We start from the raw sequence: 18420 nt of genomic DNA, 5'->3' as shown, positions 1-18420 counted from the left end.
CAATGTGTATCCCTTCCAACAGCGTACACTGCCTTTCACAGAATTCAGTCAGTACAAAATACTTCAACAGGCTTTCAGAAAGATTAAAACAAAAATGTATTCTGAAAATACCCAATTATCATTTAGAAAACGATATTCACTGCTATCTAAGACTGATCACATTTGCTTACAAATTCTTTTTTTTTTTCCTTTTATGGCCATATTTGCATCAAAGTACCTGGGCTAGGGATTGAACTGGAGCTGCAGCTGATGTCTATGCCACAGCCACAGCAACACTGGATCCCGGCTGCACTTGTGACCTACACTTGTGGCAATGCTGGACTCCCCCCAGCTCCCGCTTTGTTTTTAAGTGAGGCACCCCAGGCATATGGAAGTTCCCAGGCTACGGGTTGAATGAGAACTGCAGCTGCCTGTCTATGTCACAGCAACACCAGATCCGGGCCACATCTGTGACCCATGACCTACGCTGCAGCTCATGGCAATGCTAGATCCTTAACCCACCGAGCAGGGCAGGGATCAAATCTGCATTCTCATGGATACCAGTCCGGTTCATTATCACTGAGCCACAATGGGAACTCCTTGGATCCTTAACTCACTGAGCAAGGCCAGGAATAGAATCCACATCCTCATGGACACTATGTCAGGTTCTCTGAACCACCATGGGAACTCATGTTTAAAAATTCTGAGGTACCTGTTTGGCTGACTCAGAGGTAAAATTGGATGGGTCAGAAGAACATCCATGTCACCACTGGACTCTGCACCTATGACAGCAAAACACGTGTATGGAATTCTCCACGTAAATGTATCAACCAGGCAAACACAGGACCAAGGTGATGACCCACATAGCAAAGCCTTACTTCTTTTCAGCCTAACTTGCTATTGCACTGTGCTTCATATTCAGAATAAGTTAAAAGAGTTCAACTTTCTGTCCAACTATTCAGGTACATTCATGTAGGATAACAACAGTAACTGGCATTAGATATAGACTGCATATAATTGGTTAAATATTATTAAAAGTGCGCCTAGGAGTTCCCGTTGTGGCGCAGTGGAAACAATCCGACCAGGAACCACAAGATTTCAGGTTTGATCTCTGGCCTTGCTCAGTGGGTTGCAGATCCGGCACTGCCGTGAGCTGTGGTGTAAGTCACAGACACAGCTTGGATCTGGCGTTGCTGTGGCTGTGGTGCAGGCCAGCAGCTACAGTTCTGATTAGACCCCTAGCCTGGGAACTTCCATATGCCACAGGTGCGGCCCTAGAAAGCCAAAAAAATAAAAAATAAATAAAAATAAATAAAAGTGCACCTAAATAATTACTCGATAATGAAGAAGAACATTTAAGTATAGCTTTAAAACATATCTATGAACACTAAACATCTAAAAATCTTAAACTGTATGCTCTCTGTAAAAGTTAATCAGAAAATTTATTTCAATTCTTATGAATGAATTCATTTAACGAATGAATACTGCTAACAATTACTATTATGGTATCGTGGCAAAGAATGCTAGATTCTTTCAGCAGCTACCCAGAGAATTTCTGAGAGCCTCTTAACCACCTCCAAAACAAAACTCCAGAGGTGGCCAGAGATTTAGTCAGACATCTATTCCAAAGTTTTAAAGAAAGTTTTTCTATTTCAATTCTATTTTATTTTATTTTTGCTTTTTAGGACCACACCTGCAGCATATGGAGGTTCCCAGGCTAGGGGTTAAACTGCAGCTGCAGCTGCCAGCCCACGCCACAGCCACAGCAACGCAGGATCCGAGCTGTGCCTGCGACCTACACCACAGCTCATGGTGGTGCCACATCTTTAACCCACTGATCGAGGCCAAGGATGACCTACATCCTCCTGGATACTAGTCGGGTTTGATACTGCTGAGCCACAATGGGAACTCCCGTATTCCAATTTTTTAAGATAATATTTTAGGATTTAGGTCACCCTTCCAAAATTTTGAGCGAGTAAGAGACCAGGATTGTGTGGTTCTCATTTTGTTCACTTTCACAGAGTAAATCGAGATCTTCTAAGAACCTGGTTGTTGTGAGAACTGGTTTAGAACTGGTGCCCCTGGATAGTAAGCTTAGATTCATTATAGAAAACTCAGAAAATAAAAGTAAAACAAAAGAACAAATCTACCCATGATTCACTAGCACCTAGCCAACCACTATTAGAATTTAATATATCTAAAATTATGTTATAAATGTCATTAAAACTAGTCATTTAAAAAAATCATCCTACCATAAAATCAAGCTGAGTTTCCTCTAATTTTTCATACATATTCCCATTTATAAACTAATAAACTTAGCTTATATTACTGGATCTTAGTAAATCTATGAAGTAACATATATTACATCTTTTTAAGCCATGTTTCTCATTTACATTAGGCAATTTTAACATCAAGGCGTGAATAAACCTAAGATTAGGAAGTATGTTACCTCTTCTGAAACTGCCACAGACTGTAGCAATGTATTCAGAATCCACTTTTTTAACTTCATTCAGTACAATATCCTAATAGAAGGAAAACTATGTCAGTATTCTAAAAATGGCTTTTCACCAAGGGACAGTCTCAATTCTAATCAAAGAGTACAATTCGGTACACTCTTACTTGCATTTGTAACATCTCTTCACGAGGAATTCTTTTCTCAAAGTCCTCAAAATATCTATAAAGACAGAATAAGCAGACAAAAGATTTTTGTGAAATTTAAATATTAAAAATTAAACTGCCTACCTTCTCAAGTGTTCTTATACAAGCAGATCTTTTAAAAATCAAGACTAAAATTCATTAAGAAGACAAGAGTAAAAATGGGGAGGTGGAGAGAGGTTTATTCCTTATCTTGGATCAAAATCCTTATGTGTTGGAGTTCCCATCCTGGCTCAGCAGAAACGAATCCAACTAGGAACCAAGAGGTTGAGGGTTCGATCCCTGGTCTTGTTCAGTGGGTTAAGGATCCCGCGTTGCCATGAGCTGTGGTGTAGGTTGCAGATGTGGCTCGCATCTGGCATTGCTGTGGCTCTGGTGTATGCAGGCGGCTACAGCTCGGATTCAACCTCTAGCTTGGGAACCTCCATATGCCATGGGTGTGGCCCTAAAAAGAAAAAAAAAAAAAAAGCTTTAGTGTCATCTTTGTGATAGTCCAGATATTTTACCTAAACTTATTTCAAATAAACTTCACATTGACATATCAAGAGTAAATAAATATATGCTCCAAGTTACACTGCTCCCTGCTGGCAAATTCAGAAGTTACAGTTTATTGCTCTTAAATTCTTAAAAATAATTGTATTTTAAAATATTATCCTACAACATAGATGAATTGAGACATTAGGCCACGAAAAGAAGACAGAAAATACCACATATTGTATATGATTTCATTTACATGGAAATATCCAGACTAGGCACAGCTGTAGAGACAGAAAGTAGAACAGCAGTTGCCAGGGGCTGGGGTTGAGAAGGGCAGTTGGGGAGAAATGGGGAGTGACCACTAGTAGATGTGGATTCTTTGGGGGATAATAGAAATGTTCTAAAATTGATTACAGTAAAATAAGTAAATAAATAAAATAAAATTGACTATAGTGATGGTTGTACAACTTTGTGAATACACTAAAAACCATTGATGGAGTTCTTGTCACGGCTCAGCGGAAACAAATTTGACTAGCATCCACAAGGATGCAGGGTCAATTTCTGGCCTCGCTCAGTGGGTTAAGGATCCGGTGTTGCTGTGAGCTGCGGTGTAGGTCACAGATGTAGCTCGGATCTGGCATTGCTGTGGCTGTGGTGTAGGCCAGTGGCTGCAGCTCTGATTCAACCCCTAGCCTGGGAACCTCCATATGCTGTGGGTGTGGCCCTAAAAAAAAAAAAAAAAAAAAAAGATTGAATTGTACGCTTTAAATGGCTGAATTACATGGTATATGAAACTCTATTTCAATGAGGCTGTTAAAAATATTATCTCAAATGAAATAATACCTCGGAATGATAAAGCGCCTATTCAAATCAATTCTCACAACAACCAAGTTCATCAGAAGATCTCCATTTAGTATGTAAATGCAAGGAAAGTGGGAACCACACCATCCTGACCTCTTCCTGGTCAAATTTTGGAAGGGCAGCATTAGTTTTAACCTATTGTGATAAGACATCAACAGGCAAGGTCAGAAGGTTACGAGGAGTGAATGGCCAGCAAGACCATATAAGACTGGAGGAGAGACATGCCTCTGCCTGCTCACAGAATGTGCCATGATTCACTCAATTAGGAAGGTGGGTCCAGACTGTATCTCACACTTGACAAAGTAATTACTGATGCTGACAGACAGTATGTCCACTAGTTATTCCTATTCTGTTATTTAGATGTTGGGGGTGTTTTCCTTCCCGTTGTCTTACATTTAGTGTTTCATGTTCATGTCCCGTCTTCTCAGGTAGACTGTACACTTCTCAAGAGCGGCACTGAACCTATGAGGATCCTTACCCCAGACCAGGCTTTCTACAACGCCAGCACAAAATACACACCCACTGACTGATGGAGGCCCACAATTCTATGTATTTTAAGAAGAGGTTCCCAGCTAAAGTCAAGAGAATGAGGGAAATATTCAAAACAAGCAAACAAATTAGAAGGCAGTAACAAAACACGTGTGAATACATATTCTCTACAGGAGTCTGCAACAAATCCTAGCATTTCTGAACAGTAAAACGGTTGTGTTTGGCTAAGTCTGAAGACTTCTTACACTGTAAGGAAGAATGGCTACAGTTTTACTTTTACATCTCAAGTATCAAAAGAAAATCTGCTATCTTACTTTAGCCCAATTCGCTGATGATGGTTCAATTTATCTTCATGTTTTCTGAGATCTGTATAGAAGATAAATAAAGTTGAGGTGCTAATTTAAACATTTTTGGGGAAACATGCTAAACTCAAAGATCCTCTTCTCAAAGGGCTACCTGGAAAATACACTGAAATGACGCTGAAGAGACAATGAAAAAACTTTCTATTAAGAACCAAATAAGGAGTTCCCGTCATGGCTCAGCGGAAGAGAATCTAACTGGCATCCCTGAGGACACAGGTTTGATCCCTGGCCTCACTCAGTGGGTTAAGGATCTGGTGTTGCATGAGCTGTGGCGTAGGCTGCAGATGTAGCTCGGACCTAGCATCGCTGTGGCTCGGCGTAGACCAGTGGCTACAACTTTGGATTCTACCCCTCGCCTGGGGACTTTCATATGCTGTGGGTTCAGCCCTAAAAAGACAAAAAACAAAAACAAAAACACCTAAATAAAAGTGATTCTTAAGTCAACATAGTAAAACCTAAGAGTTGATTTTATGATCATTTTTATTTACAGAACCAAATTTCAATTATAATTACACAGAACAGTAGACAAAACATACCATGATCATACCAAAGTTCACTGACTACAGCAAAAAGCAGCCCTCTAAGAACCTATACTGCTTAGGAGATCCCTTGTGGCCCAGTGGATTAAGAACCCAGTCTTGTCACTGCAGTGGAATTAATTAATTTATGGTTAATAGCAGCAGCAGTTTTTTCATACTGTTCATTTGTTCATTCAATCTTTCATTCAATTAGTATCTATTGAGTACCAATTTGTGCAGGCACTGTACTAAATATCCTGTTAAATGGAGAGGTACTATCATCATTTTTAAATTTAAAAAACTTTCAGGAGTTCCCGTCGTGGCTCAGTGGTTAACAAATCCGACTAGGAACCATGAGGGTGAGGGTTCCATCCCTGGCCTCTCAGGGGGTTAAGGATCTGGCATTGCTGTGAGCTGTGGTGTAGGCTGCAGACACAGCTCGGATCCCGAGTTGCTGTGGCTCTGGCGCAGACTGGTGGCTGTAGCTCTGATTAGACCCCTAGCCTGGGAACCTCCATATGCCGTGGGAGCGGCCCTAGAAAAGGCAAAAAGACAAAAAATAAATAAATAAAAAAATAAAAATAAAAAACTTTCAGAAGTTCCCGTCGTGGCGCAGTGGTTAACAAATCCGACTAGGAACCATGAGGTTGCGGGTTCGGTCCCCGCCCTTGCTCAGTGGGTTAACGATCCGGCGTTGCCGTGAGCTGTGGTGTAGGCTGCAGACGTGGCTCGGATCCTGCGTTGCTGTGGCTCTGGCGTAGGCCGGTGGCTACAGCTCTGATTCAACCCCTAGCCTGGGAACCTCCATATGCCGTGGGAGCAGCCCAAGAAATAGCAACAACAACAACAACAAAAAGACAAAAGACAAAAAAAAAACAAAAAAACTTTCAGATCAGAGTTCCTGTTGTGGTACAGCAGAAACAAGACTAGTAACCATGATGTCGTGGGTTCAATCCCTAGCCTTGCTCAGTGGGCTAAGGATCCGGCATTGCCATGTGCTGCAGTGTAGGTCGAAGATGTGGTCTGGATCCTGCATTGCTGTGGCTGTGGTGTAGGCTGGCAGCTGTAGTTCTGATTGGATCCCTAGCCTGGAAACCTCCATATGCCATGATGCGGCCCTAAAAAAGCAAAACAACAACAACAAAACCCCCCCCAAAAGCCCCAAAAAGCCCTGTCAGATCTTTTTTGCTTTTCACCCATAGCATATGGAAATTCCCACACCAGACACTGAATCCGAGCTGCAAGTGTGACATACCACAACTGTGGCAATGTCAAACCCTTTAACCCACTGCACTGGGTCGGAGGTCAAACCCGCATCTCCACAGTGACCTAAGTTTCGGCAGTCAGATTCTTAGCTCATTGTGCCATAGCAGGAACTCTAAAAAACTGTCATATCTTAAATTCAAAGTGACTTGGCCCCATCTGAGTGCTCCTTTGGCAGGCATGAGTACAGGAGTGGGCCTTCTCAAGGAAACAGCAAGAGGATGTTCCCACTGTGGCTCAACTAGTTACAAACCCAACCAGAATCCCTGAGAATGCTGGTTCAATCCCTGGCCTCGCTCAGTGGGTTAAGGATCTGGCGTTGCCCTGAGCTGTGGTGTAGGCCAGTAGCTGCAGCTCTGATTTGACCCGTAGCCTGGGGACTTCCATATGCCTTGGGAATGGCCCTAAAAAGCAAAACAACAACAACAACAACAACAAAAAAAAAAAAAAAAAAAAAGAAAGAAAGAAACAGCAAGAGAAGTATGCTTCAAAAACAATTCCTAGGAGTTCCTGTTGTGGCTTAGGATTAGGAACCCAACTAGTATCCATGAGGATGCAGGTTCGATCCCTAGCCTCGCTCAGTGGGTTAAGGATCCTGCGTTGCTGTGGCTGTGGTGTAGACCAGCAGCTGCAGCTCCGATTTAGCCCCTAGCCTGGGAATTTCCATATGTTGCAGGTGCAGCCTTGCAAAGCAAACAAACAAACAAAACCAAAAACAATTCCTATAGTCACACATATTCTCAAACATAAATTCTCTCAGGAGATATAAAGTAGAGAAAAACAAGCATCATTATGATATATAGAACATGTAAAATGTCCCACAGTTCCATGTACACAGAAAACACCAAAGTAATATGACTGAAAATGCAAAAGAAATACTGAGTTTGTTATATGTAGAGAGATACACATTGATAATTATTATATTACATATCTGTGAAAAGTGAAAGAACATAAAAACCATTACAGCAGGTCCTTGGCACTCCCAAGAGATGCACCTGGACACCTTTTGAGAAACTCTTAAATTTTTTTTTTTATTTTCTTTTTAGGGCCGCACACACGGTACATGGAGGTTCCCAGGCTAGGGGTCAAACTGGAGCTGTAGCTTCTGGCCTATGCTACAGCCACAACAATGTCAGATCTGAGCCACGTTTGTAACCTACACCACAGCTCACTCCAACATCAGATCCTTAACCCACTAAGCTGGGCCAGGGATCGAACCTGTGTCCTCGTGGATGCTAGTCAGATCCATTTTCACTAAGCCATAATGGGAACTCCAAACTCTTGACTCTTTAACCAACATTTCACTCATAAATTATATATGCCACAAGCGAAACAGCACAAACCCAGATGCAGAACAATTCATTCTCTAGTGATGTGATTCGCACAAACGCCTAATATTACAATTCATCAAGCCTCTTAAGAGCCAGTTACTATTTTTAAATACTTACTAGGTACCAGGCACTCTGCTAAGTCCTTTATATACATTACTGCATTAAATCATATGAGAGAGGAATTATGATTCCATTCTGTAGCTGAGAAACTGAAGCATCACAGTCATCCATTCTAATAAATTGGTGGAGACTGGATTCAAACCCAGGTCAGTCTCTGAAGTCTGTCCACCTAACCATTTGGGTTGTTAACAAATAGTTGAACCTACAAATATTAATCCCCAAATGCCGCAGGTGTGCTAAAATGAATCTATGTGGTATAGGTTTTGAAAGCACGAAGAGATGAATTATATTTAAAAGATTGTTGTATTAGATTTAAGGAAAATGTTTTATAATTTCTTGACTTCTATTTTTATCACTTCTTTGAAAGCAAAAACCCCTTCAATAAGCATTGTAAGCCTCTTAACAACTTTTCTCAATATATATAACTTGCTTTTAGGCTGAATGTGTAGGCGTTTAGGTTGAAGTTTAATATTTTATTAAAGAAACAAAAGCAATTTAAACTGTCTAAAAATCTGCAAGTGAAATCACTGCCTTTAAACTAAGAAGCCACCTCTCTCTCTCTTTTTTTGCATATGGAAGTTCCCAAGCAAGGGGTCGAATTGGAGCTGTAGCTGCCAGCCTGTGTCACAGCCACAGCAATTTGGGATCTGAGCCGCACCTGTGACCTACATCACAGCCCATGGCAACGCCAGATCCTTAACCCACTGAGTGAGGCGAGGGACTGAATCCGTGTCCTCATGGATACTAGTTGGATTTCTGCTGCACCACAATGGGAACTCCCAGAAGCCACTTCTTGCTCTTCTTGATTTTCTTCTGAATTAGAGACCCAAACATGTTTAAAATGGGAATATAAACTACACTTTATACCTATTCTCCACTGTAGAGTTACAAAGAAAATCTTATCATGTGTACCTACTAATTGAGAAAGGGTTTTTCTAGTTCCAGTTTGTTAAGAGCATTAACGCTCCTTCAGGGCCACACTTGGCCTGATATTGGGGGACCTACTGTACATACTCACCTTCTAATGTTTTAATTCCTTCATCTACAAACTTCCTTGCAGCAGATGGACTATAAAGAAAGAAAATCATTACCTTAATACCAAGTGAAACTCAGGATCTATGTTATGAAATAACCAGTTAGATTTTCTCTTGTCAAACATAAAGAGTTACTGTTGAGCTAAAGACCTGCTAAACTGTTGCATGCTTACTTTAGTGATGTTCTATTTTTCTAAAGAGAACTTCTTGAAGCCTTAATCTAGAAAAAGGTGTTAAGTAACTGGGTGTCATAATACTCATTTAATTTATTCATAAAACAGACATACAGGCACTTGAAAACTAGTCATTCATTCAAATGAGATTTAATGAGGGCCTCTTATGTGTCAGATATTCTTCTAAGTACTGAAACTGCAGCAGGAATGTGACAAATAAGGGCCCTGGTCTTTCTTACTTATACTACAGTGTGTAGAGAGAGATAATAAATAGATATACAAACAGAGAAAAATTTCAGGAAGATGAATTAAAATAGGGTAATACGCCAGAGTGGCTGAGTCTACTTTAGACTGGATGGTGAAGAAAGGCCTCTCAGATGACACATTTTTAAACTGAGATTTTAATGACAAAGAGCCTTGGTACAGAAACTAAGTGGCAGAGAAGCTGACAGTCATATCAGCAAGGCAATGAGGCACAAAAATAGCAGATCAGCATTGGGAGTTGAGAGACACAGCTTCTAAATCTGGCCCTGCCACAGTCATCTCACGTCCTGAATTCAGTTTTCTTGCCTGGAGGAAGAGAGTAATGGAACAGACGCTCTCTGAAACACATGCTAACATTTTATCATTGCTCTGGGTCTCCAAGGAGTCACGCTCCTTTTCAGTATACTTGGTTTAGGAATTTAATAGATTTTAAAATACTTTTTAAAATAAAAGAATTTTCATCAAAATGTTGCCATTCAGGAATAAGGATCATATATCTAAAAGAATGCCTCATTCCATGAAGGTGAGAGTTAAGTAAAGCACTACAGCCCTACTATTTCAGTGTTAAGCTTTACTCTGTCCAGTGTCAAGGACGCCTCTGCTAGCTCAATTTAAGACAAAGAAGACTTCATTAGGAAATACCTGAGTGCCTGCTCCAAGCTCATGCACCAGGTGCTATGGAAAAAGACCTTAAACCTTTAAGGTAGATATCAAGCTAAAAGAGTCACAAGAGGCACAATCTGGAGGGAGTGATAATAGGTCCACAGAGCAAGTGCCAATGGAGTTGAGAGGAAGGAGAGCCTATATCTGGCTGGGACTCAAACTGGATTCATGAAGGAGCTAGCAAGTGCCTTGAATGGGGCCTTTAAAGCAGAGGCAGCACGCAAAGCAGCAGCCTCGGACATTTACTATATGGAAGAGTGACTTGCACGGGCAAAGGCAGAGGTGGAAAAGCACAGGTTTTGAAGGGAAACAGCCTGTACCTTAAGTTTGGCTGACATAAAAAAAAAACAAAAAAACAAAAAACCAATCCTACTACTGTGTCTGCTTAAGAAATAATTCTTACCCAATGCCACTAACTCGAGTCAGGAAATTGATGGATGAACTTGTATCATCCTGCCGAATCTTTAAGAGAAAAAAAAAAAAGTCTAACAATGATCTAGGAATGCTTTGAGGACTTCAATAATTTTACTAGAAATACACCAGTCCGCTAAGAGACTTGAAGAGCCATTTAAATCCACTTGGATAACTATGCAGAAGTCTTCATACACAACCCCAGTGTTTACAGGTGAGACAGGAAGCAGATGAAGATGTGTCGTCTCTACTTTATCCAATACTTTTAAAACGCTTATTCATAAAAGATCAGGAGTGATATAATTATTATCATCAGGGTGAAATAAAACCATAAAAATGCTTAGGAGAATTTAAGCACTGAAATTCTAAAAGATAACTATCACTTAGTCAAAGTTTATAATTTTCCTTCTAAATGGTACTAAAAATAAGGAGGTAATTCTACCATAGAAGCTAACAGTCTCTTACACACCACGTTAAATAAGTGAACATTTTCTAGGAATGATACTCAAAATTTAAAATTACAGGATACTTAGGAGTTCCCTGGTGGTCTAGTGGTTAGGATTTGCTGTGGCCTGGGTTCAGACCCTGGTTTGGGAACTGAGATCCCACATCAAGGCACTGCATGCCATGGCCAAAGTAAAAACAAAACAAAACAAATTAAATTAAATTAAATTAAAATACAGGACACTCACACAGCCATAAACTACTCCTCCCTTTTCCCACTGAGTCATCAGGGTAAGTGACATCATCTACCCTGCAATGGTGCTACACGAGAGTTGCCTTAAAGGCAGACACTATAACCAAATAACAAATAAGTTAAAATTTTTTACCTTTTCCAGTTTACGCAATTTTCCAGTAGCTAAAAACTCATCAATCTTTTCAGCAATTTTTGTTCCTACTCCAGGCTACAGAGAAAATTAAAAATAGAAAAGTCACAAAAATATAATGCTTCCCAAATCACTGAAAGATAAAGTAAAAAATGAGAAATGAAAAACCAATGATCATTACATGACCAGTCTTGAAACAAAGGACACAGAAAATTGAGTACCAGTAAAAACGTATTTTCCTGGGAGTTCCTGTCGTGGCTCAGTGGTTAAAGAACCTGACTAGTATCCATGAGGACTCGGATTCAATCCTTGGCCTCGCTCAGCTGGTTAAGGATCTGGCGTCACCATGAGCTGAAGTGAAAGTCACAGATGCAGCTCAGATTCCACGTTTCTGTGGCTGTGGTGTAGGCCAGCAGCTGTAGTTCTGATTCTACCCCTAGCCTGGGAACCTCTATATACTGCGGGTATGGCACCTAAAAGAGACAAAAGACAAAAAAATATACATATACATATATATTTTCCCAAAGACAAAATGTTTGAATGATTGGTGAGTGAGAAGCTTTAATAAGATAGTTATAAATGACTCTTGCTTTGTCTTTTTTTTTTTTTTGCCATTTCTTGTGCTGCTCCTGCGGCACATGGAAGTTCCCAGGCTAGGGGTCTAATCAGAGCTGCAGCCGCCAGCCTACGCCGGAGCCACAGCAACTCAGGATCCAAGCTGTGTCTGCGACCTACACCACAGCTCATGGCAATGCCGGATCCTTAACCCACTGAGCAAGGCCAGGGATTAAACCCGCAACCTCATGGTTCCTAGTTGGATTCGTTAACCACTGAGCCACGACGGGAACTCCGACTCTTGCTTTTTAAAAATTAACTTTTCTTATAGAAAAATTAGAAAACATACAATCACAAAAAGAAAAATATTAAAATCACTTGATTTCATCACCCTGAAAATTAAAATAACCTATAACCTCGCCACTTAACATCTGCTACACAGTGACTTCTTTTTTGAAGTCGTTCTATACATACACACATAAGCAGTTGTGTGTGCATTCATATACATACATATATATATACACAAACACACCCCTACTTTTTTCTTACAAAAACAGAATCATACTGCTTTGTAAAGTGCTTTAACTTAAAAATCATCATGATCAAATTTCTGTATCAATATATAAATACAACTACATCTTTAATGGCTGCATAGTGTGTTAATATATGAATGTATTGTAATTTACTTAACAAATACCCTACAGAACACTTAGATAGCTTCCAATTTTTGATACTATAAAAATGCTGTTGTGACATTCCTCTAGAATGATGTTTGCAAGCTTTCGCACACACCACATCACCTGGGGAACAGTTTAAAACACAGAATGCCAAGTCCCACCCTGGAGTGTCTGAATGAACAGTGTGTTTCTCACAAGTTCCCAGGCAATGCTGATGCTGCTGGTCTGGGTACCACACCTTGAGAATCACTGCTCTAAAACTGCACAGGCCCACATGGAAGCAACCAGCCACATGTGACAACTTAACTTTACATTAAAAAAATTAACACTTCAATTTCTCAGTCACCCTAGCCACGTTTCAACTAGCCAAATGTGGCTCATGTTGACCATACTGGCAGCACTGCTCTACAACAGAAGCTTTGACCAACACTTTGATCACAGTAAATGAGTGTTTTTCCCCCACATTTCTGTCTGCACTATTGTATTTAATAATTTGGTAGACACAATACAGCACCTTGTTGGAATTTGTGACTCTGATTATTAGCAAGCATGAACTTTTCTTCATGTTTACTGGTTCTTTTCAGCTAAATGTTCAACATGCATAACGTGTATCAGTTCTGTCTTGTAGCCTTAAATGCACCCTTCTGTATTCTTGATTTATTTAATGTTTAATGAGGGTCTCAAGACTCCTGAACGCACACTCAAGCTTTGAAAACAGCAATCCCATGTGGGAATGAACAAAAAAATTTAGGAAGTAGAATAGAAAGGGGAAACTGCTCGAGTTTCTCATTTCCTGTATCATAAAATACATAAGATACATAAAGCAATTTAAGCCTAGAGTAGTTTCTACACCTAACATTAAGGAATAAAAGGCAAAACACTCATTCTGGAAATTTCAGATTTCTAGACTATTGAGAAGCACTCATATGTGCCAGAAAGTAGGTCTGTGGTTTTTAAAATAACTGTGAAAAGGAATAATGATGACATTTCATATTAAGTCCAGTCCTGTGCAAAAGGAATTTTGGATCCTTCTGTGGTATTGTTAAGGATATACCATAAACTCAGATTTGGGATGAAATGCATGAGAACTTGTCAGAAGTTTGCCTCTAATAAATGAGCAGACTATCTGCAATTAACATAAAGGATATTCAATGATGATAAAAAAGGGAACAGAATGGCTCCTAAGGTTAACACTAGGTCAGATGACCAAGACAGAAACTCAGAATTAAACTCTAATGCATTTAGGGAGTTCCCGTTGTGGCACAGTGGGTTAAGAAAGAATCTGACTGCAGCGGCTTGGGTCACAGCTGTGGCTCAGATTCAATCCCTGACAGGGGCACTTCCATATGCCACAGCTGTGGCAAAAAAAACAACCAAAAAGCCCTAATGTATTTAGAACTTGCTTGGCTCGTCTATTTGGGGAGGATACACTGATGGTGAGAACTGTTTGTGGTACAAAGGATCTAAAACCTACACACCAGAGCTTAATTTGTACTGAATAATAAATTCAAGGTGAAGATGAGGCACATAATTACTGTGGATAATCTGTCACTTAAATAGAAGACGTATAAAATTTATGATAATGTTCTGACTCTGAAAGATGAAAATAGAAGGACAGTTATTGCTCACACTCTGAAGATGTTCATGAGAAAATTAAAGACAACTGAATGTTAACACCTAAATTCTAGGGACTTTTAAGAAACACAAATGGGTAAAGAACAACAGAAAGTGGTAACAATCAGGACGTGGACTAATCAAAAAGCCATGTCAATTTGACCTCCTCAACAAAAGATGGATAGGATATGGTCCTTAATCTTGAGGAACTTAGAATCTTTTGATTGACTGACTGACTGATTGATTGCCGTTTTAGGGCCGTACCCACGGCATATGGAAGTTCCCAGGCTAAGGGCTGAATCACAGCTGTAGCTGCTGGCCACAGCCACAGCCATGCCAAATCCGAGCTGTGTCTGTGACCTACACCACAGCTCACAGCAACGCTGGATCCTTAACCCACTGAGCAAGGCCAGGGCTCAAACCTGTGTCCTCATGGATACTAGTCAGATTCATTTTTGCTGAGCCGAGACGGCAACTCCGAGGAACTTAGAATCTTTTATCAGTAGGTAGACTCTCCTAGGATATTCTTAGTGATATTAATACAAATTACCAAGATATGTGGCTAAAGTTCTAGAAACTGGGACTGCCAGCACCACTCTGTTACCACACCCTTCTTGAGGACTAACACCCAAAGGTGACATTCAGTGTGAGAATAAGTACATATATATATGGTTAAGTAGAGAAGAAAACTGTAATTACATGTTTTAAAAATTTTTTTAAATCCAGCCCCTCCTCCAAAAAAACCCGCTTTGAGTTTGAAAAAGCATGCCTGAAATGGCATTAATATGATTCTGAGAAAGTAGCGAAATCTGCCTGTGCGGTCAAGGTAGCTTCAGAGGCAAATTTCATTTTGTGGAAACCCATCAAATTGGTACCTGTGCAAGCTCGTCAATCAACTTGCCTGCTAAACTTACCAGTTTCTTAGCTTCTGCTCCACTCTTTATTTTGTGTGGGTACTTTGCTATCACAGATGCCGCTTTTCTACAAGTTAAAAAAAAAAATAAAAGAAAAAAAAGGAACTAATTAGAAATCCAGTGAGGTCTTAATTTTTCTTAACCTGGAATATACACGCAAACAAATATGCAGCTTAAACTTTCACTAAGATAACTAGTTTTCCATTATCTGTGTAAAATTTTAAAAACTCAATGAGGAGTTCCCTGGTAGTCTAGTGGTTAAGGATCTGCCATTGCCCCTTGCTGTGGTGCAGGTTCAATCCCTGGCTGGGAACTTCCACATGCTGCTGGTATGGCCAAAAAATCCACCCCAAAACTAAAAACTCAATGAGCTGACAAACCACCTGCATATCTAACTTTCAGAAGTATCACAAAAATTCTCACACTTAAGAATAACATAATTTTGAAGTTCCTGTCATGGTGCAGTGGAAACAAATCCAATTAGGAAACATGATGTTACGGGTTCAATCCCTGGCCTCGATCAGTGGGTTAATGATCTGGCGTTGCCATGAGCTGTGGTGTAGGTTGCAGACAGGGCTTGAATCTCATGTTGCTGTGGTGTAGGCCGGCAGCTGAAGCTCTGATTAGACTCCCAGCCTGGTAACCTCCATATGCCGCTGGTACAGCCCTAAAAAGCAAATAAATAAATAAATAAAAATAATAATATAATCTCAACTGTATATGTAAAATTAGGGAGATTCAGGAAACCAGTAACCTTTCCTTTTGGAGATTAAGTGGAAAACATCATCAAGCCTTTTTTTCTTTTGATAGTTTTAAATGTATTCATAACTCTTTCATAAAAAATGTGCCACATAAATACAAAAAAGAAGTGCCACCTAGTAGTATTCAAACTACTAGGTAACAAACTGGCTTATGGATGGTTATTTTAATTTAATTAATTAATTAATTCTGCTTTTTAGGGCCACACCTTTGGCACATGGAAGTTTTCAGGGTAGGGGTTCAATTGGAGCTATAGCCGCCAGCCTATGCCACAGCCACACGTGATCTGAGCCGCATCTCAGGTCTCATGGCAACACCGGACACTTAACCCACTGAGCGAGGCCAGGGATTGAACCTACATCCTTATGGATACTCGTCACGTTCATCAATGCTGAGCCGCAATGGGAACTCCTGGATGGTTATTTTTAAATCCATGACTTAAAACTATGTTCCCGTGTCCTGATACCACTTCTTTTCATTGTTCTCATTTCAATTCTACAAAAAGCAGTGACCTTGATCCTTGCCCATCTCCACACATACCTAGCTCAGTAATCTGGTGGAAAGACTGGATACACCTGGGAGCTCACTGATGGCATATAATTCCAATGCTAAATGTAGCTGTGCACTGAGGCATAAATACCGGGTAGTCTTTGGAGCCTTAGTTTTTCATCTATTCTAGCACACGTAACCTTTAGATTTGGATTTCAACTTCTCTATTAGCGTATTACTGATGATGAGTCTGGAAAGGTGGGTTGAGGATGATTTGTGGAGGAAACTGTTTCAGCATAGCAAAGAGCTCCACATAATTGGCACTATGGCACAAAGCCTGAAAAGGAAGAAGAATTAAATCATGAAAGGCCTTTTATATGTCATGATGCTTTTGGGCTTTATTTCGAGATAAATATTTAATTATTTGATGTGAAAGAATAACAAGAGCAAATAACCATTTTCAAAAGACTACTCTGGCCACATCAAAAGAAACGTATATGGGAGAGTTCCTGTGGTAACGAACCCGACTAGTATCCATGAGGATGTGGGTTCAATCTCTGGCCCTGCTCAGTGGGTTGAGGATCTGGTGTTGCTGTGGCGTAGGTCAAAGGTGTGGCTCAGATCTGGTATTGCGTGTCATTGTAGGCCGGCAGCTGCAGTTCCGATTAGAACCCTAGCCCTGGGAACCTACATATGCTTGGGTACAGCCCTGAAAAAAAGCAAAAAAAAAAAAAAAAATGTATACGGGGGTGTTTCCATCGTGGCGCAGAAATGAATCCGGGAGTTCCCGTTGTGGCGCAGTGGTTAACGAATCCGACTAGGAACATGAGGTTGTGGGTTCGGTCCCTGCCCTTGCTCAGTGGGTTAACGATCCGGCATTGCCGTGAGCTGTGGTGTAGGTTGCAGACTCGGCTCAGATCCCGCGTTGCTGTGGCTCTGGCGTAGGCTGGTGGCTACAGCTCCGGGAATCTCCATATGCGAGGGAGGGCCCAAGAAATAGCAACAACAACAACAACAACAAAAAGACAAAAAGACAAAAAAAAAAAAAAAAAAAAAAAAAGAAATGAATCCGACTGGGAACCATGAGGTTGCGGGTTCGGTCCCTGACCTTGCTCAGTGGGTTAAGGATCCGGTGTTGCCGTGAGCTGTGGTATAGGTCACAAATGAGGCTCGGATCCTGCATTGCTGTGGCTGTGGCATAGGCAGGCAGCTGTAGCTCTGATTATAACCCTAGCCTGGGAACCTCCATATGCCATGGGTGCAGCCCTGAAAAAAAAATAAAAATTTTAAAAATAAATTAAAAATGTATATGGGGATTTGGGGGGGGTGAGGAGGAGCCTGCAGGAGTGGTAGGCTATCATTTGCTTTTCCAGACTTATTTCCTCCTCAGACTATACCCCTTATGCAAACTGAATCACTGACTTCCTAGAAAATATTATACTCCTTCATGTTTCAATGCCATGGCTTATTTTGTTTCCTTTCTCTAAATTGTTCCTCCTCTCCTCCATCTCCTGATGGGCTCCTTCAAAACTAAATACCTCCTCTGAAGCCTGCTGAGACTCAGACAGAATATAGGGTTGACTATCTCTCTGATTTTGAGATCATCAAATGTGTGGATGATAGTGCAATTACTTTTACAGGAATTCACAGGAGGTAAGGAAAGGAGGGAGAGTAATCAGTTTATAACTATGTTGTGGGGGAGGAAGAAGGGTAGAGAAAAGGATAGAGATAAAGGTAATACAGGCTTGAACATCTGGAGAAAAGCCCAATGTGATGCAGATTTGGAGTCGCTGACATAAATGGTGTTCAAAGCCAAGAATGTAAGACTGCCAAGGAAAGACTGAAAAGTGAGAAAAATGGGCTAAGTGTAGACCTCTGGGAACTACAACATTAAAAGGTAAGATAGAAGAGGTGAAAGAACAGAAGGTTGTACCATCATGCAAGTCAAGGTGAACATCACTGAGAGTCCAGTGAGATGAGATATG

At 40.5% G+C, this 18420-nt stretch overlaps 1 protein-coding gene across 1 annotated transcript in view; it reads right to left on the bottom strand.

The window, feature by feature from the left end:
• Positions 1-18420, bottom strand: part of POLB (DNA polymerase beta) — a 31993-nt gene that overhangs the window by 11950 nt on the left and 1623 nt on the right. Inside the window, 9 exon segments of the mRNA XM_021078254.1 lie at positions 692-717; positions 720-761; positions 2429-2501; positions 2599-2653; positions 4776-4827; positions 9074-9123; positions 10593-10651; positions 11431-11505; positions 15188-15254. Of these exon segments, the coding sequence (XP_020933913.1) occupies positions 692-717; positions 720-761; positions 2429-2501; positions 2599-2653; positions 4776-4827; positions 9074-9123; positions 10593-10651; positions 11431-11505; positions 15188-15254 (499 nt within the window).

Source organism: Sus scrofa, chromosome 17 (assembly GCF_000003025.6).
Source record: "Sus scrofa isolate TJ Tabasco breed Duroc chromosome 17, Sscrofa11.1, whole genome shotgun sequence".
Classification (NCBI taxonomy): Eukaryota; Metazoa; Chordata; class Mammalia; order Artiodactyla; family Suidae; genus Sus; species Sus scrofa.
This window is presented reverse-complemented; position numbering and strand designations above follow the sequence as displayed.